The sequence below is a fragment of the Durio zibethinus genome, chromosome 9, assembly GCF_047325235.1.
Source record: "Durio zibethinus cultivar Kanyao isolate XHJ-2024 chromosome 9, ASM4732523v1, whole genome shotgun sequence".
NCBI classification, from domain to species: Eukaryota; Viridiplantae; Streptophyta; class Magnoliopsida; order Malvales; family Malvaceae; genus Durio; species Durio zibethinus.
Window position 1 is genome coordinate 26,175,862 of NC_143170.1, and position 20,667 is coordinate 26,196,528.

The 20,667-nt window shown below is 31.3% G+C and overlaps 2 protein-coding genes and 1 pseudogene across 4 annotated transcripts; all 3 read right to left on the bottom strand.

Moving 5' to 3' along the window:
* Positions 1-6,930: 6,930 nt before the first annotated feature.
* Positions 6,931-11,170, bottom strand: LOC111312702 (uncharacterized; annotated as a pseudogene). The gene is made up of 3 exons (XR_016345234.1): positions 11,065-11,170; positions 9,359-9,525; positions 6,931-8,777 (listed from the first exon to the last, which is right to left on the bottom strand). The product of XR_016345234.1 is annotated as an uncharacterized LOC111312702 (transcript).
* An 842-nt stretch (positions 11,171-12,012) lies between these two features.
* Positions 12,013-14,908, bottom strand: LOC111312708 (UDP-glucose 6-dehydrogenase 1-like). Its single transcript, XM_022913233.2, has 2 exons — positions 14,753-14,908; positions 12,013-13,873 (listed from the first exon to the last, which is right to left on the bottom strand). Exon 2 carries the CDS (start codon positions 13,851-13,853, stop codon positions 12,411-12,413), a length of 1,443 nt encoding a protein of 480 aa, XP_022768968.1. The 5' UTR covers positions 13,854-13,873; positions 14,753-14,908; the 3' UTR covers positions 12,013-12,410.
* Positions 14,909-17,651: 2,743 nt separating this feature from the next.
* On the bottom strand, positions 17,652-20,530 carry LOC149516908 (uncharacterized). Of its 2 annotated transcripts, XM_089765986.1 has the most exons (4): positions 20,363-20,530; positions 19,467-20,169; positions 18,080-18,352; positions 17,652-17,978 (listed from the first exon to the last, which is right to left on the bottom strand). In XM_089765986.1, the coding sequence occupies exons 2-3, from the start codon at positions 19,633-19,635 to the stop codon at positions 18,111-18,113; spliced, it is 411 nt and encodes a 136-aa protein (XP_089622112.1). In that variant the 5' UTR covers positions 19,636-20,169; positions 20,363-20,530; the 3' UTR covers positions 17,652-17,978; positions 18,080-18,110. The 2 variants fall into 2 exon arrangements, with proteins under 2 accessions (XP_089622112.1, XP_089622111.1); XM_089765985.1 differs by having other exon boundaries at positions 17,652-18,352.
* Between the last annotated feature and the right edge of the window lie 137 nt (positions 20,531-20,667).

The window sequence follows — 20,667 nt, forward strand, 5'->3', positions numbered from 1 at the left end:
TGGACTTCTATAGGTCCATGGATGTATATGAATTATGTCTAATGCCTAATGTGGTAATCTTGCCTAAGTTTAAGGTCCTAAAATTTAAAAATATGATGGGACCAAATGCCCTGCAACTCATGTCACTATGTATTGTCACAAGATGGCTACCCATACTCGTGATGAAAAGCTTATGATTCATGTGTTTCAAGATATTTAACAAGCTCTATCACTAGATGATATGTTCAACTTGATAGTTACATCCGTTCATAGAAGAAATTAGCTAGAGCATTCATCACCTAGTATAGACATATCACAGATTTAGCTCCTAATCATTTATTTGTACAGAGTATGGAAAAAAAGCTACTGAGAACTTTAAAGAGTATACCTAAAGGTAAAAAAATACTATTACTCAAGTTCAATCACCTTTTACTGAGAAGAAGACCACTGTCCTATTTGTCAATATAAGCCCCATATTATGAAAAAATTATTAGAAATGCTACCAAGAATTTCGTTGATATAGTGATCTTTAAAGAGATAATAGAAAATACCCTCTAGAATGGCAAACTTGAAAAAGGTGATGATTCTAATGCAAAGACAAATGTGGGGCACCAAAAAAAAAGAAAGAGATGCCCAAGCTGTGATTTATGAGAGGCAACAAGTTAGAAACTTTACCTGATACCATCTTTATCTTTACCTTATGTACCCATCTTACTACCTAACTGTGAATAACATTTTCCAAAATCTTTGTACTCATTAGCCAATCATGCACCTGCATTTCGAGCACAACCAAGTATAAAAGTGAATTTTTGAACACTTGCACCTAATTATATACATGTATTTCAACTAATTGCTCATCCCAAATGCTTGGTGAGTAGCAAAAGAGGGAAAAATCTTATTTTCCCAATTTCCATGACATACACCAAGTTACTCACTCAGTTCATTACCACTTAGTTGCAACCATCTATTTGGAACCTTTGAAACCTTCTTACCTTAAGTGATATGACGCTAATGCTATTTATGATTATCATCCTAGTTGAAACCTTTAAAACTTTCTTACCTTAAGTGATATGACGCCAATGCCATTTATGATTATCATCCTAGGATTATAGGCCACTTCACAAAAAATTACATAGCATTGAAGTATAAGGTGTAAAGTTTAATCAAAGTTGATTTCGTAAATTTTAAAAATAAGAAAAGGCCAAGTATCATTAAGAATCCTTTGTCTAAGCAAACAAGGGCATAATTTTCATATGGTTTTAAGAGTTTTTAGGAAGTAATGTCAGTCTTTACATATAATGAACATTAACAAAATCTTTTATTTATCTTTTAGTTTCAATAAAATGGTAAGTGCATTTCATTACATGTTTCTCTTTTCATCTTTACTTTTACGTATTATTCCATACTTCACTCATTCTCACTTTTTAGATAATGAATGTTCAAATAATCATGACAATAATTTACGATTCACTTTTGAAAATCACATTCATATTGATGATATTGATAATTGAGACCCTTATTCTATTAATGTTCTTAAAAGTCAAAAGGAGATGAATTTATATAGAGAAATTAAACTGATATGCTCTTTTCACCCATTGAAAAAAGAAAGTGAAGTTACAAATATGTAGCTCTTTTTAGTGAATTATCTATAAATTTGTTTTTATTCAATAAATGTTTTTCAATGAGAGCATTCATTTTTTTAATATAACAAATGGCCATATTTTTTTTGTCTCATGTAAAAATGAAATCGTCTATGTGCTACCCTTTTGAGCATATCATAATTTTTTTTAAAAGAAGACAAACCAATTATCACCCTTTACACTAAAAGGTAATATTTTAGGAAGAAACCTATTTGCAAAAAGAAAAAAAAATGTCATAAAAAGGTCTAAATGATAATTTTTTGAAAAATATTTGTTCATAAAAATAGGGGAAATGAAAGTAAAAAATAATCTCAAGGGCAAAATAGAAAGATACCTTTTTTGAATTTGAACAAGTAAAATGTGTCATAGGTTTATGTACTATTCGATTTTTAAGAATTTAATCCCTATAGCATTATTTAAAGGAATTTAGTCCTTGTAATATTATTTTTAAGAAATTTAGTCTCTATAGTATTGTTTTTTAAGGAATTTAGTCTTTATGCATTGTTAACGATTGAACTAAAATTCTTAAAAAATTCTTAAAAAATTATACTACAAGAACTAAATTTCTTAAAATAATACTAGAGGAATAAAATTTATAAAAATCAAAAAGTACAAAGACCTATAACACATTTTGACCAATTTGAATGCAAAGAAGAAAAATGCCTTTTTGAATTTGAACTTTTCTTGAAAAAATGAAAAGAAAAATAAAAAAAATGAAAAGATGAAGAAGTTGAAAATGGGGCAAAATGCCAATATGTTTTTCTTGACAATGAATGATTCTTAGTTTGATTATCCTTAAACACATTTTTGGGCCTCTTTTATCCTTTTTTCATAACCCTTCACTATAACATACATACTTTAAAAGTTTATTTTGATCAAATGTGAATACTTGAATTGAAAAATTATATATTGAACTAAAACATGATTGTGATATAATCAAAAACAGTGAGATTATGATCCTCTCTTATATTTTAGGATTGATTTGTGGGAATGATTGGGGTGAATGAAACAAAAATGATGAATGAAAGAAACAATGAAAAAATGAGAAAAAAAAATGAAAGATGAAAAAAAATAAAAAATAAAAACTTAAATTGAAAACTTGAAATGGTGAATTAAGTAAGAAAAAGATAACTAGGTTAGAAACATGTAAAGATAGCCTTAGATTGAAAAGACGATATCATTTGAGAATCTGATAGGTTAGAGGCAAGATTTGGTTTGATTAGCTAAAAATATAAAAGACATCAATAAAACAAGTTTTTGAGAAAAAAATTATGGATTTATGTCTAAAATGGTTTGAATATTGATTATTTGGATGTTGCTATACCATCCAAACATTTATCCGAATAATATGCTTTGAAATTGTTAATTTGCTTATTTGTTCTTTAAACTTGATCTTGTATTGATTAATCTTTTCTTTCAATTTACCTTACTCTTCATTATTGTTACTTTCCCAAAATAAGTTGAGAAAATATACCATGAATTGCATTTGCCATGAAATTGAAATGATGATAAATGAATGAATCCATAAAAGATCCTTATAACACTTTAAAATGAAAGTTGGGTGATAGGGACAGCATGAAAGCAAATGAGAGTAACGAAGGAAACTTGAGAAAATGTTAATCATCAAAGCCTTAAAAAAAAAAAATGAATGAATATTTTGAAAAAGGTTAAATATTGTGATCAAATTGGCAAATGAAGATTTTGGTTCAAAACTTATTGATAGAACTTGTTAACCAGTCCTGATATTATGATTCCTCGAAATTGGAAAGGACAAAAGGCATTGAAAGATCTTGAGAACCTTTTTGCCAAAATTAGAGTTGCATTTGTGACATTACATTCATGCATTGCATTCGTAGCATTACATTCATGGCAATTGTTTGATAAGAAGTTGTGATCTTGGATTTTGAAATTGAGATTAATGAAAGTGTGAAATGTTGTTACTTAAAGATAATTTTTCCAAAAAAAAAAAATGAGACTTTATCCTTAATGAAGGGTAATTTTTTGAGATAAGGATTTGATTCCTTATGGAAATTTTTTAAAAAAAATGAATAAGGTATTGATCCTCAATTAGGGAAAAATTTTTACAAAGATAAAAACATTTGATAAGATTTGGATTCTCGTGTGAAAAGGATCTTGCGAAGGTCAATTTCAATATTTGATTGGTGGAAAGTTTAAAGAGATGATTTCATGAAAACTTGGTAATCTTTGCTTAAGGTCAGCCTTTTATATTTTTCAAAAATTATTGGGCCTCTGATGAGACGAGCTTTTAAAATTTTTAAAGTTTCATTACCTTTGATGAAAGGAAACTTTTAAATTTTTAAAGTTTCATAGCTTTTGATAAGAAAAACCTTTTAAATTTTTCAAAGTTGATAAACCTCTTATAAAATGAGCTTTTTAAACTTTAAAGCTTCATAACCTCTAATGAATGGAGCCTTTTAAATTTTTTAAGTTTCATAGCCTCTGATAAGAGGAGTTTTATAAATTTTTTTAAGTCGTTGAGCCTTTAATGAAAGGAGATTTTTAAATTTTTGAAGTTATTGAGTCTCTGATAAAATGAGCTTTTTAAATTTTTTTAAAGTTGATGAACCTTTTATGAGAGGAGAATTTTTAAATTTTTTGAAAGTGTTGAGTTGCTGATGAGACAAACATTTTATAATTTTTTGAAATTATTGAGCCTCTAATAAAATGAGCCTTTTTAAATTTTTCGAAGTTGTTAATTCTCTTATGAGATGAGCCTTTTAAATTTTCTAACGTTATTGAACCTTTGTTTAGAAAAACCTTTAAAAAAATTAAAAAATTAGGATCTGAACATAATAGGTGTCTATATCTTAACACATTTCTTGTTTCATAGAAAATGCACAAAAAGGGACAATTGTAAACACCTTATTTAGTCCAAAGTTTTAATTAGAGTTAAATTTTTATTTTATTTATTTGTTTATTTATTTTATTGAGTTTTTTTTTTTATTTTGGTTGTTTAAAAAAGAAAAGAGTCCAAAATTATAAAAGAAAATAATTGGGATTGAAAAATGATTGAATCCTTAAAGGTGTATTTTATTTGAATTTTTTATGTTGAAAGCAAGAAAAAAATAAGTTAAGGTAATTGCTTTGAAATTTGGACTCCTACTAAAGTTAAGATTAAACTTCTATTTAAATATCCATAATTAACACAAAGGACAATGATTAGAGAAGAAAAGCAAGAGAGCAAAAAAAATTTGTGAGAGTATTAGGTAGAAAAAATTATGGGAAATCTGTTTTTATAGTGGTGCCTATTAACCCGTTCCCACTATTGCAAGCTGAGCCACTTGTCGAGCTGTGTTGAGTAACCAAGTCGCTTCTTTTTGTCTTTATAGCCAAGCCAAGCTGTGCCTTTATTAAGCCAAGCTGATTCCTTTGGTTTTTTTTTATTTTTTCTATTTTTTTGTATTTAAATTAAATTTTGAAGATAAATTTTATATTGAAAATATATTTTTTAATCTCACCAAATTATTAAAGGATTTAAATCTCAAATTGAACTACATCATATTATTGGAGGATTTAATTATTTTAAAAAAATAAATTTTTAAATAAAATCAATCTTATCAAATTATTAGAGGATTTAAATTTCAAATTAATTCTTACTAAATTATTGAAATATTTAATGATATTTTAAATAAATTCATAAATAAGTTTTGAGTATCAATCCTATCAAACTATTAGAGGATTTAAATCTTATAATTAAATTTTAATTACACTAAATTATTGAAAAGTTTAATTTTTTTAAAAAAATTAAATTTATAATTTTTTAATCTTACTAAACTATTGAAAAATTTAAATCTTAAAATAAAATATTATCAAACTATTAAAAGATTTTATTATTTGATAAATTTTAAAAATGTTTTAAGGCTTTTGGTAATATGAAATTAACTTATATTTTTTGAATGAACATCGTAAAAATGTTATAATTTTTTTTATATATAATCATATTTTTGAACTCAATTTTAATTTAGTAAACTAAAACCTATACTCTTACAAATATCTTAATCAAGTTTAAAACTTTCCTTAAAAAAAATTCAATTTAACGATCAGTTGCGCTTAAAAGAAAAATTGATGGTATTTTTTAAAATTATATTTAATGATCGTTTTACGGATACGTTACGTTATCACTTACTCATTTAGAAAAATCCTATGCCCATTGCAGTAGGGCTGAACTTTCCTTGAAAGCGATAGAAGTGAAGAGTCAACATCGTACAGGCTCAAGGACAAGACTCAACTTCGAGAATTTTAGTTCTCTTTTTTCATTTACCCACAGAAAATATTGTGCTTATAAATGGATTCTTTGTGCTTTTAATTAATTAAGTCCCACCCTGAGTAGAGTTGCAGCAAAACATGAAGCAGCAGCAGCAGTCTTCTACTTCTCTAGATCTGGTGCAGTTGGCAACAGCAGCAATGGTGTTACTTTTTCTCGCAGGCCAACTCCCACCTAGTTCTGCTTTAGTTCCTTCTGGTATTATTATTATACTATCCCATTTCACTATCACTGTTACATGCACTTGTGAATCTCACTTGGTTTTTGAGGTTTTTCTTTTTCTGTTTTTGGCCCTCTTGTTTACAAAACTATGGTGTCTCACTTGGTTTTATCAATTTATATATATATGTTCTAAAAGGTGGAGAGAAGATTCCAACTGATGTCCTTTTATGTGGAAGTAGCTGGAGGAAGATGTTTCTGGACAAAGAAGGCTGCTCTCGACGTGAAAGTGCGATCGTGTATAACAACAGAAGGTTTTTAAGGAAATCAGGCAAGATACTGCCCTCTCCGCCATCACCCATACGAAATAAACCAAAATCGCAGGTTGTAATACCCTCACCACCCCCACCGTTATAACCATATTGACAATCTGCATAGCTATATGGGAAGTTCGCTTGTAAGCTTTTCTTAAAGGTTTAAGTATATGGGTTCGGAAAATCTTGTGTTATAGTTGTTCGCTTCAGCCTGATTTAGTTGCGTCGTCATCTCAAGTAACCAAAAATGTAATTAACTCTTCCATATATCGCTTTGCAGCAGCACTCCATCAGCATCTTAAAGTTATAGAGCGGAGTGATGTCCAAAGTATAACTTGGAATTTAAAAATTAGTAGGAGGAACGAATGTCATCTAATAAGTTAACAGATATACATTGAAATAAAGGCAATTATTTTACTTAATCAGGGAAAACCAGAAATTAGAAATATGTACAACTCAGTGAAACACAGAAAAACCTGGCAATGTTCTTCACCTCTGCCATTTAGACACCATTGTTTTGCCTGTACTTCAACATTAGAAGTTGGGACGATGATAGATTTTGGAATGCTACAAAATAAATTACTGATAAAGCAGAAAAATTACAGACCGATGGATACTGATGCACAGTAAGTTCAAAACAAACAAAAATACGAGATCCTAGTTGCCAGTCTGTTTATATTCCGAAGATCAGCTCATTCCAATGCAAGAGGCAACTACAGACTCTTTGTGGAGCTTCTATAAAAGGTAAAAGATAGCATTACATATAAAGTGCCCCCACCCCCCAAAATAAAAATTGAAAACCAATCACCTTCTAGAATTCTCTATATTACAATGAAAACAGGTTTCTATTACATGTGAATGTACAAGGAAAAATGGAATTCTGTTCATTGATGAGAATTCAATCTACAGAGGGAAAATTCCTATCCAGAATGAGGTGCTTTCATTCACTGCAAAATAGTAATGACAAAACTGCTCAAAGTTTTTTTCCATCTATTGCTCTGTAATATTCATGACCCATCTCCAAAAACCTCTTCAATCATACTATATGTGGGTAAAAAGTCAATTTTATTTTTTTGGCAAGTCGGATATCCAACATCCCAAACTTTAGTATCACATGGTTCCAAAACGTATCCATGGCTACCACCATGGTTTAACCTATTGACAGGGTTTCCAGTATCACCATTGTCAGCATTCGCCTGTGTTTCTAGTGACACAGCCCCTGTATCAGAAGATGTGCAGACTCTTGGACCTCTCGCTCCTCTTCTTCTTGTGCAACCTTGAGAGCTTTCTCATGCACCTGAGCCATGGGATCAGAACCACATTTGCTAAACAACTTCCCGGAATATCTTTCTGAAACTTTGTTAGCATCTGCACCACTAGCAGAATCTATATACTGACTATTACAAGTTTCATCTGCAACATCCTCATCAAAAACACACAAGCCATTTTCCTGGCTCTGATTATGAGCAAAATCTTCTTGACATACAAGTGATTCAACAACAGAGTCCTCATCTTCTCCTAAAAACCCATCTTCATTGTTGCCAGAATCATCAGTACCCTGCCACTCATCGTTATCACTATCGATACTCATTGATTCACATCTGTTCTGCTCAGACCTCTTCCGCAGCACAAATACATTGAAGTAATAACTTACAATATCCTCTTTGAATCGATAAGGGAAGAAAGAAGCAAGGCTGACCCAGAAATTCCTTCCCAAGGATGCTGGATTAGAGAATACAACTTTGTGGAATAGCTCCTCCTCCTCCTCACTCCATTTCTCTGCCACTAGCTCACCCATGTCACAGAAACCAAGCTCTACAAATTTCTCATGCCCAAGAGATTTTCTAAGTTCCTCTCTTGCTTCCAAAATGTGCTGTCTGACACACCTGACAGAATTCTTGTCCTCACAACTGCAATCAGTTCTGCCCCTTCCAACTTTGTCATCATATGCAGAAGACTCCAATGCAGGCATTGGAATGATACAAGTACCCATCAGTTCATTCTCATATCTGACAGCAGCAGTTTCAGATACATTTGTCTCATTAGAAGTATTCCTAGCAACCATTGAGTCCCATTCTGGAATATCCGCTTGGTAATTAGGTCCAACAAGAACTGCTTTCCTCGGACAACATTCCAAAAGTATAGAATAGATATCTTCAAAACGAGCTAACAACCTTACTGAGCGTTCAGGGTTAAAACATTCTGCAAATGAAGGTATGTGAAGTGGTTCCTCTGGCCATGAGTCTTCTTCAACAGAACCACATGTTCCCAAGGAAGAAATGGCAATGCAGCTGGAAACATTGGCTTCAAAGTCCTCAGAATTTCCTGGTTGTTTAGTACCAATGGCATTTGCAAGCTTTTCATCACACTTGGCATTAGCGTTTATGAATCTGCCCTCATCTTTGCCGATTACACATTACAATACAGTAAGAGATAATTGAAAAGAATTACAAAATGGGAAAACAGTTCAACATATTTACAATAGAATCATCTAATACTTGGGTGTTATTCATACAACCACTCTTCCCAAATGGGAAAAACTCAAAAACAAATGAAAATTGACTCATGAATAACTCAGAGAATGAATTTGATCCAGGCACATGAAATCAGCGCCTGGAAATAATTAAAAAGCATAGAGAACTAAGACAAGATTGAATAATCCATCAGAAGTTAGGTACTAAGAAGGATTCATTCACATAAGATTCTGGATCAGGATTAATAACATGGTCACCTGTTTAATATTCGCTTAATTACTATTTACAATAATCCATCTGAAGTTAGGTGCTAAAAAGGATTCATTCAAGTAAGATTCCGGATCAGGATTAAAAACATGGTCACCTGTTTAATATTTGCTTAATTACTATTTACATCATCAGTTTCAATAGACAGAATACCCAAAAGTAGGAAATGTCAAATTAACATGCCTAAATTGCAGCCTAAGTGTCTTTCATGTAGTTTATTACAGGCTAGAAGTTCTGTACCTGAAGCATTAGAAATCAGGGCAGCATCTTCAGAAGAAAAAGGTTCTGAAGATAAAACCCATTGATCGCTAGGTTCTGCTTGTCTTGATTGCTTGTTTGAAACCTCGAAAGTATCCTCAAGAAAAGGCCGCTTATTTACCATGTTGAACTGCAGCTCAATATTGAAACTGATGATAGAATAGCAAACAAAAAGAATTGTTGACAAAATAATTCTACTGTAAGTTGCACCAAGGAAGCGACAACACCAAAGAAAGATAATTGACATGATGATTTGACAATGACAACAACAGTAGAAACCAAAACACAAACAAACGACAAAAGATAAAACTCTTTCCCCCAAAATGGGATCTGCTATTTAATTAAGATTATACCATTTTATGAATGGAAATGAACTATGAGGGAAGAATATCAGATTATGCTCACTATAAATAAGCTTTACATGACAAATCAATGATTGTTAATGGTAGTATTAAGGGCAACATTATCAATGTTTTAAAACAACAACAAAATTCACTTGGAGATAATCCCTGCTCACTCTAAGTCACCTCCTAATAACCTAATTATAAAATCAAAAATGATATGACTCATAACTGCATTTGTGTTAGATATACTAAATGAATGTCATAATTAACTAACAGACTTTCAGATGCCAAATTAGACATCCAATAATGACATGTTACACATGAACAAACAAACTAATAATCCAAAACACTAGAGAAACATGCACACCTAAGCTAACATGGCCATACCAGAATTTTTTTTGGCTTTTATAGCGTAGACTAGATGACATGACATTATAGACTACAAGTTCATCAAAAAGTTTACATTGCTAATGTATCAATTTAGGAAAAAGTTGAAAAAAAATTAATAATGTCCTTGTTCTTTTTTTTTTTTTTAATTATGTGAGAGGTGGGGTCAGTAATTTGGGTTATCCTTTTAGCAATTTGGTACTTTGGAGGCAAAAATAACTGTGCTCATCAAAAAATTGCTAATGTGTATTTAAAATTTACAAATAAGAAGCTTGTAATTTCGAAGTTAACCAAAAAATATTATTTTTAATACCTCAGAAAAAGGGTCTTCCTTCAATGATCGATTGGACCACAATTTGTAAAGTATGTGTTCAATAACGAGCAATAAAGGAATTACGATCGCGATATCAGATGCGACTTGACTTTCCTCTAACTCAATTAAACGGAAAAAACAAAAGCCCCGATTTTCAGTAAAACCTAACCCTAGATCTTGAAATTGTCAAAGAAATCTACAAGATTGAGGTTAATACACAAGCAAAAACACCTATTCCCAACAACTTTAATTCAAAAACCTCACGGATCTATAGGTCAAACAATCTTTTACGAATCGAAAACTAGAAATCAAAAAACCCCAAAATTGAATTTTTAAAACTAATTTGAGGTCAGAAACAGAACCCAGATCCAGAAAAACTCAAACCCACAACAGGATATAACGAATCTCAAATTTGAAATTTACAGATCAATAAATTATTTAAAAAAGAAACCCTAACCTTAGAAACAGATCTAAGAAGTGGCAAAAAAACCAAAGTAGGATAGATCGGTAGAGAATGAAGAGAACAAATCAAATGTGAGCTTGATTTTATCATAATAAAAAAATAGAGATCAAATCGCGAAAAATGATCAAGATAAAAATTGGGGATTTCGTTAATGACGAATAGGGTTAAAGGTTAGGGTTACCTTTTTTCGTAACAGAAATGTCCGAAAATGGAAATAGCCTGAAAAAGGACACGTATCTGGTGATAATTACGGGGACTGCCACTCTGATTAAGGGTAATAGAGAAGTCGTATAAGTAGGATCTTCGTATATGGAAATGGGGTTATAACTTATAAGCGTTTGGCGAACCGCGAATTTGATCCGATGGCCTATGGATGAGTGACGCGTGGAAGATAAATGGAGGGAAAGGAGGAAATTTTCGACAAATCCCGGTTTCAAAATTTTGACACATTTTTAAATATAGCAGCGTACCTGCCGCGATTATTGTGGTGGGCTAGAATTGGCATTTGTCACATTTTTAAATATACTAGCGGCGTAAATTTTATAATTTAAAATATAATATTAAAATAAATATAAAAAAATATAAAATTTTAATTTTAATATATAAAAATAATAAAAATAAAAAATTTATTGTTATATTATTTTTATATTATATAAATTATAATACATAATTTTTATTTAAAATAATATAAAAATATTTAAATTATTAATATTTTATACAAAATAAATACATATACGAATGAGTTTTTGAATTATGTGCATTAATTAGTTAAACATTTCCTATTTTTTAGACATTATATAATTTAAAATATAATATAAAAATAATACTTTTGGTCTCATTTTGTTTATTATTTTAGATGTTTTAAAATTATATTTTTTTAAATATCTAAAATTTTTATTTTTTATATTCTAAATTTTTTTTATATTAAAAATTATGAAACTTTAATTTTATAAAAAAAATTTTAATTTTAATATTAAATATATTAAAGTCAAAGATTTTTTTTAAAATGGTGAAAATCAATAATATTCAAATAATTTGAGATGAAGAGAGTATAAAAAAGAATTATATATAAATTTAATAAAAATAAAAAAAATATGTTATATTTTCATATTGATACTTTCATATGAAATAATATAAAAATATAAATATTATAAATATTTTATATGAATCAAACACATCAGTGAGCTTATGAATCATGTAAATTGATTAGTTAAACATTTTTTTGTTCCTGGTCGTCGGTCTTCCTCAAAGGCCAGTCAGTACTCGCTGTAACTCCAGCAGAATTTTTGGTCTTTCATATCTAGCAGCGGCTGCATCCTTGTTTTTTTTGTTCCAAAAAGACAAAATATCAAAAGTGCTATTAATGATATGAAATGAAACATTGCTAATTTATTCTTATAGCAGCCAGCCGGTTTAGGTAGATTTGCTCTAATGTAGATTTTAAAGTTATAGCAACAGCCAGCAATTAAAAGTAAGAAACTTGGTCTTGGGATTTAAAATGAGCCTCCCAAAGTTTAGTTGTAAGCTTTATGCCAAAGCAGGCATGTCCTTCAACCAAGAATCGAGTGGCTTTCCGATTGAATACACGATGAAACCAATCTCCCTCAACTTGTCAACATTCACCACAGAACGACCATCGAACACAAATGCAGGCTTTTGCATGTTGTCAAATATTCGTTGGTAATCAAGTGTCTTGAATTCGTCCCACTCGGTGAGAATGCATAAACCATGAGCATCCTTGGTTGCTTCATAAACATCCCAAGTTACGGTCACTTGCTTCACTGCAGTGGGGCTCATTGGCTGCAGATGAATGGGATGATCCCAATCAAATTTTTTCATTATCAGGTCCCTCTGGATCTGATCCTCTGTGACCTGAGGATCGTATATGCTCAAGCATGCCTTATCACCCAACAGGCCCTTGCACACATCAATTGCTGGAGTCTCCCGAGTATCACCTGTATCCTTCTTAAAGGCAAATCCCAGGATAGCAATTTTCTTGCCTGAAACTGTGTTGAACATTGAAGAGACAACCCTGTTTACGAAACGGTTTTTCTGGTAGTCATTCACCTTGATAACTTGTTTCCAGTAGTTAGCAACTTCAGGTAGTCCATTGCATTCACATATATAGACCAAGTTGAGTATATCCTTTTGAAAGCAGGATCCACCGAAACCAACGCTTGCGTTAAGGAACTTTGGTCCAATTCTTGAGTCCTTACCAACAGCATGGGAAACTTGTGAAACATCTGCCCCAGTAGCCTCACAGAGAGCTGACAAAGCATTAACTGAAGAAATCCTCTGAGCCAGGAAGGCATTGGCTGCAAGTTTTGAGAGCTCAGCTGACCAGAGATTGGTTGTAATGATTCTGTCTTCTGGCACCCAATGAGCATAAACATCTTTCAGTGCTTGAATTGCCATTTGGCCTTCAGGGGTTTCCCTGCCCCCAATGAGAACCCTGTCAGGGTTGAATAGGTCCTGAATTGCAGTTCCCTCTGCAAGGAATTCTGGATTTGATAGAATTTGATACTTGATGCCCTTGCTATTGTGCCTCAGGATTTTTTCAATTGCTTCAGCTGTTTTCACTGGGACGGTTGACTTCTCAACAACAATTTTGTTTGATTTTGATACATCGGCAATCATCCTGGCTGCACTCTCCCAATATGTAAGGTCTGGAGCTTTGCCAGCCCCAAGGCCTTGGGTTTTTGTTGGTGTGTTCACAGATACAAAGATTATGTCTGCTTCGTAGACATGCTTTTCAATGTCAGTGCTGAAGAAGAGGTTCTTTCCTCTGCACTGCTTGACCACCTCATCAAGGCCAGGCTCATAGATAGGGAGCTGGTCACTATTCCAGGCCGAGATTCGAGAAACAGAGATGTCAACTACAGCTACTTCAATGGATGGGCACTTGAGTGCAATAACTGCCATTGTAGGACCACCAACATATCCAGCTCCAATGCAACAGATCTTCACCATTTTCTTCAGTTACCTAAAACCTGGAAGAAGGGAATAGCTATTAATATGCCTCCATTATACAACAAAACCTCAAAACTCTTTAGGCAGATTTAATGAAAAAATATTCTATAGCAAAATTCTTTATTTCACATGACAACTCTTGGTGAATTAATGTAACTTTTCATCGATGATTAAACATAACTTTTACTTGATAAACAAACATAGCTCTTAACTCGATGACCAAACATAACTTTTAACAATTTAAATTAGTATTTATAATTTATGATTTATTAAAACTACAATAGTTTGTCTCCAAAATCAAATACTTGGTTTTCTTTTCAAATGTGAACACAAACATTACTTCCAACATATTTTGCTTTACAGAAAAAGGAAGTGATTTACCATGATGTCAGATTTTCATCATTTTACTAGAATTGCTTAATCTTGGATAGAGAAATGGTTTGGGGTCTTTCCCCTATACTTTTACCGTATAACAATTCTAAAGATAGCAGACAGTTTAGCAGGGTCTTTACAGGAACATGCTCACATGTAGCTGCAGTAAAAAGGTGCAAACAGAAAGGGTAACCAGTAACCCGCTGAGACAGTGCATGGAATGCTATAGAACTAGAATTCTTGCTTGTTTACAGCGAATTTCTAGCCTAGTGTTTACAATACTGAAGATATAAAGAAGATGGTGAAAGAACTAGAGAAAGTTTTCAAGTTTCAGCATATATTCATAACTATTATAGCCAAGTGCATGGGAATCTCCTACAGACAAATCATATCAAACACATAGAAGAGCAAATATTATCCAGAAATGACAAGAACAACTTTCCGTCAATATAACATTCAATCAATGATATATAACAAAAACCAATGATATATGATCAAGAATATATATAAAAGGACTCAAATTGTACCTTTAAGTCTTTTCCTGTAAACTGAAAAAAAAAAAATAGAACTCAAGAGAAATCCAGCAGGGTATGAATATATTAATGATGGGGCCAGAACTATCTTAACACCATATATAGGGGAAAACCAAGACCTTGAATAACCCAAAACCCATTCTACATTTAAGATCTAATATGTTCATTTCACGAAGCGAAGCAAAGTCAGATTCAAAAGGCAGAATAGGAACGTTCAACACGTACAACTTTCATTTTTTGCTTGGTGTTGTGTAAAAATAACTAAAAAACCACTTTACGCTATTGGTATTTAATTTCTTTTTTTTAAATAATTTTTTAATAGATTTTGAACAAAACCCATTTCATTAAAGTCCATTAAAATCAGTTTGACAAAAGAACAAGTTGTTTGTTTTAAGTATCAATGTTCTGACAGGGTATAAAAATGGCTATACAAACGGGCAAATGGCTGGATTTTGACTCAAAGGCTGCACTTTACGCGTTGTTCTCGAGAACTATGAAAAATCCTTCAATCAACTTTGATTTTTCTTTGGTAGAGTCAATTTTGAGTAATTAGGGCTTGAAAGTTAATGCCCATTCTTTATTCAAAGGATGTGATTTTATGGGTCCACAACTAACTACAAAAGCCCCAATGATTTTTGTTAAGATCTGCATATTCTTAACTTTTTAACATTAATTTTGTGCTATTAGTTTTTTATACAAAAATATTGCAGACTAAAAATAGAAAAAAATAATTATAAATATCAAATTTTAAATTTTAAATTTATTAATATTATATTTTATAAATAATTATATAAATTAATTGAATTGAGCTATAGAGACTAATATAAGATTTGAGGTGTACATCTTCTTTGAAGTTATAAATGGTAATAAGTTAAGTTGATTCGAGTTTTTGCTCATCCCAAATCCGACCTGATTGTATATATAAAATATCAAATTTGATCTAGCTATATATATAAAATATCCAAATCCAACTCAATTCAATAATTTTTAATTTTTTTCATACTCAAACCTTACATTATATAAAACATATTCGATCTAACTCAAAATTAATAAAATATTATTTTTAAAATATAAAATATTATTTTTTAATATAAATATAAAATTAAATAAATATAAATATAATATTAATTAATTAAAAATAATTTTTTATATATATCAAGTCAAGTGTATTTAAAATTCAACCCTAACCCGATTTTGATTTTTTTCTTTTATTACTCGACTCGACTCGATTCAATTTGATATCTAATTTTTTAAAAAAATAATAATCTTAAAAAATTAAATTAAATCAAAACCCATCAAATACGGATACACGCGTTCCTTACTTGAAGTCATAATTTTTTTCTTTTTTTGAATAATATAATTTTTTAGACTTTTTTTTTTTAATAATTGTAGTACTTAGTTTTTAATCAAAAACCCATGTTCTTTAGTAAGTCAAAAACATATAAGTGTATATTTATTTTTACTACAATTATTAAAGAAATTACCTTTTCTTTTTTTTCCTAAAATTAGGTAAATATTTTTTGATGGTCAAATAATATGTTATTAAGAAAATTCACTAAAACTTATGAGTTGAAAAACAACTTGCTTGGTGAGTAGAAAAGGCTTTTATTTTTTAGTGAAATGAAAGCCAAACTATTATTCATTTTATTAATAAACAAGTCATCTAAGTTTTTTAAATTTTAACAGAATAATATATATCTATTATCGTATATTAAAAATAAAAATTTAATTAAAATATAAGATAAGTGATAAAAAAAACATATTACTGTCATTGTATAAAATGAACTTTATACTAATTAATTAATGAAAATACTTGTAAAAAACAAAAAATAAAGGGACAGTTACTAGATTCAATTCAAAAGGAGCTTTGATTAAAAATTAAAAAAAAAAAAATCAAAAGAAACCAAATGCAGATTACAAGTAATGTGCTGATACCTGAGAAAATGCCCACAAATCAGCACCAAAGAGTTGATAGGAAAGTGTGAACAATGGCAAAGGATTGAATTGAGATATATAGAGAAGAGTGTAACCTAAAAATTGCACTCATAAGCTCTTACACACTGTCCTTTTTATAGTGGTTTAGAAGAAAAAAAATTAAGAGAATTTAGCAATTTGTATGAACCTTCAAGGAGTAAATGCCAATTAAGTTATTACCTAATTTATCTCCTATTTGAGGCAAGAACAACTTAAGGGAAAAGTATTAACTTTTATTTTTTTATAGGAAAGAATAATTAAGTTTAGTTGTTAACTATTCATAGCTATTATAAGGATGTAATGTCCAATTTAGACTATTTGTCATTATGATACGATAAAATTATTCGAAAAACATATAGGAATATGAAAATTTTAATTATAGGTATTCATGTATCGGATCCAATCAAGTTCGATCGATCTTTAAAAATCTTTGCTCAAAATTTGATTCATCGAATTTTATAAGTTTAAAAATTTTTAAAATATATTAAAATATTATTATTATTATTATTAAAATTTTCAAAATCAACTTCTAAGCCTTTACTCAACCGGTTGGGATTTTAGGTTTCTAAGCAAAATAAAACAACTTGTTGATCCTTTTTACTCGGGCATGGCACTAATAAATCAGGATCCAAAGCCTCCGATTTCCATTCTATTATAATTTTTTTTTTATAAAAAATTCATAATCTGAAAACAAAAAAATTTTAATCACTTAAGTTTTTTTTCTATATGTAATAATTATAGAAACCAATTGAATTAATTTTAGGATCGGATATTAATTTTATTTCACTAAAAGATTATATCATTTGTCTAATTTTAAATGAATGTGCTATTTTTATATTAGTACTGAAGTATAGATGCATTTGAAAGTTGCTAAGAAGGAATGATGATTTCTAAGAAAGAGTTGAATTTTCTTGTCTACTTGGTTCATTGAAATTGGGGAGATGCTTAAAGTCCGCCTAGAAAGATGATATGAAATTTGAGTTTGTCAATCTATATTATGTGCTGGTTTTCCTTTTCGGCAAAGATACCAAAATTTGGCAAAACGACATACAAGAAAACCCATTTGTCACTTTGGTTCATCCCCCTATTTTTCCTGTTTTTTTGGCATGAATCCACGGCAAGTTTTGATGAGCCGATCATATAAAAAGTGTATGTCAACCCTCCCCATCTTAATCCATCGCCATGGCAATCCAAAATCCATGTGAGAACGTTCTCAAGACGTAGAAAACAAAGCAAATTTCTTGTTCTGCATGGCACTCAATACTCAACTTACGTTACTCGCAAGGCGCATTCCTCATTTCAACACGTTCAAAACCCAAAAACCTGATAGGAAACTGAGACACATACCAGCATTTTACCAATGGGAGAAACATCATCATCAGAGAGAGTCCGGCCTCCTCCATCCGGCAAATTCCCCAGGGAGATGCCGCTTCCATCCAACTCTCCGAATTACAGCCGCCTCCAAACTGTGAACCCTATCTCGAGGCTTAGCCCTCGGAACAATGGCAGCACTCTCTACGACTCGTATGAGCTCCAAGCTGTGACACACCAGCTGAACAGGGCGATGCAACGATCTAGTGGCTCCTCTCCAGCTTACTTGTGCTACCTGAAATCTCCCTTCTATGGTCAATGTTTAGATCGAGTAAACAGAGAAAATTCAAGAGCAACAAAGAAAGTTATATGTTCCCACTTGACATGTACAACCATTAACAGAAATGCAAGCAACAGGAGAACAAAGGAAGTTACCAGAGGATTTGCTGCCAAACTTTGGAACAAGGTCAAACAACGGCTGCTTAGGAGTAATAATAAGCAGAGGAATCAGTTGAAAGATGTATAATCAACTGCTGTTAATTGAGTGGTGAAATCTACATAATTATTAACCTAATTAGTTCATGTAACCAACTTTTAGAGGTGATATTCAAGAGACCTAAGGCCCAAATCCTATTACCTGCAATCTCCTTTTATATCCCTACGCTACGAACTTCTTTGTAAAATATATATATACATATATATATATATATCATCTTGTGCAAACAAATAGGGTACAATTTTCCTCCTTTTAATGTAAAATCCTTTTGAAAAAGGGAATTAATCTACTATGTTTTTGGCGGAAATGTGAAAGGCGAAACATGCTTATTTGAAGTTCTTGGCCAAAATCTATAATATAGTAACCCATCCATGGAGGGTCGGGCCGTTTTCCCTAGGTCATGGGGTTACAGCAACCCATCCATGGAGGGTGGCAAGAGACGGCACAAGGTTAACATCAGGATCTAACATTCAACCACTTTAATGCCCCTCTTGATTACAAGCTCATGCTACAAAGCTGGCCAAAATAAATATACATTTATGCCCAAGTGAAGCCATGTTTTTTCCAAACCACCTAAAGGAAGTTGCTTTATGTTAACAAGGATGGGATTTCAAACAGCATTCAATTTTGAAATCCACTTGATTTCAGGCCACAAACCATAGTAGGAATCAAAGGAACAAACACTCACATCATCTTAATCAAAAACTATATTGTGAATATAAGTTTTCCAAAACTATTACCTTACTTCATATTCGAGGGGCTCCTTACTATTATTGTTTAAGAAAATTATTATACAAACACACTGGAACAAGAAGCTTTCGCTGAAACCGTGATGTATACATCGGAAAAAGGAGAGGACACAGATAGATGATATAAAACAAGAAAAATTTTTGAGAAAAGCATATGCAACAAGATTGGATTGCTGACCGTATGTACTCCTGTGAAGAAAACCTTGAGTCAGCCTTAATGCCATTTCTTGAAGAAGAGCTCGCTTCTGTGAGGCGTTAATTACGTGATTTGTTTCAGCACTCTCAAGCACATCGGTTATTATGGCAGCTGCACGACCTAGAGGTTCCTCGACCGTCCTCTTCAACATGAAGGCCTGCCCAAACCATATGGTTGTAATAACAAGGAATGTGGCAATTAGATAAAACCAATATGAATAACAACAATCGTATAAGGTTTCTTGAAAAAAAAATTTAAGGTAGTTCGCATTTAGAACACTAACATGGTACCTAATTTATTAGGCAGACAGACAAAAGAAAAATCATAGATAAAAGTTAACTCTAGTCAAATTTGCTGAAATACAATGAAGCAAAAAAAAAAAAAATGGATAATACAAATATGACGTAATATTGACACGACGATATAATAATTTTTAAAAAATAAAGACATGGATATGATAAGATACAGAATTAAAAAATATTTTTTATATATTATAATCATAATTAAAAATATATTGTAAATATTGAATTGATTTTTAAAAGATATTTATCCTTGTGAAAAAAAAAAAAAACTGATAGATAAGAACATTTGGTATCATTATCTACACAAAAATAGTCTTTTTCCTCTTTTTCTTCTTCTTAATCGTCTGTCCCTGTGCAAGTCCTCGAGCATGAGAAAGCCCCACCTGTCATAGCACAAAACAGCAGTTCAGGGACATATTCAACACCGAAACTTTAATGTCAAATTTCCAGAACTCAAATCAAAAGAAACAAAAAAAAAAAAAAAAAGGAAAGCATTAAGAAGGAAGTTGGATCAAAGACATTTTAATGCTTTACTGCCCAGCATAAAAGAAAAGGGCAAGGGCTGAGTTTTTCCACCTTGTGCTTCATGGCATGCAGTCTATAGCAGTGATATGGTATGACAAAGCAAAAGTTCTTTTAGGCATTAGATCAAATTAGATAAAGCTTGTATTCACACGCCTGTCAAAAATGCCAGATAGAATTTTCAGTTTTTTACACTAAAGCATCAGCTTAGCCTTCTTCAATGGACTAGATTACCAGCAGTGTTCCAATGTGCCAAGTTCCAGATATCCTAAGGACCTCTAGCATTTTATCATGCATAGACTGACGATCAAAATTATCATAGGTCTCATCTTCATTTAGCCAAAGGTCTACACCCCCCA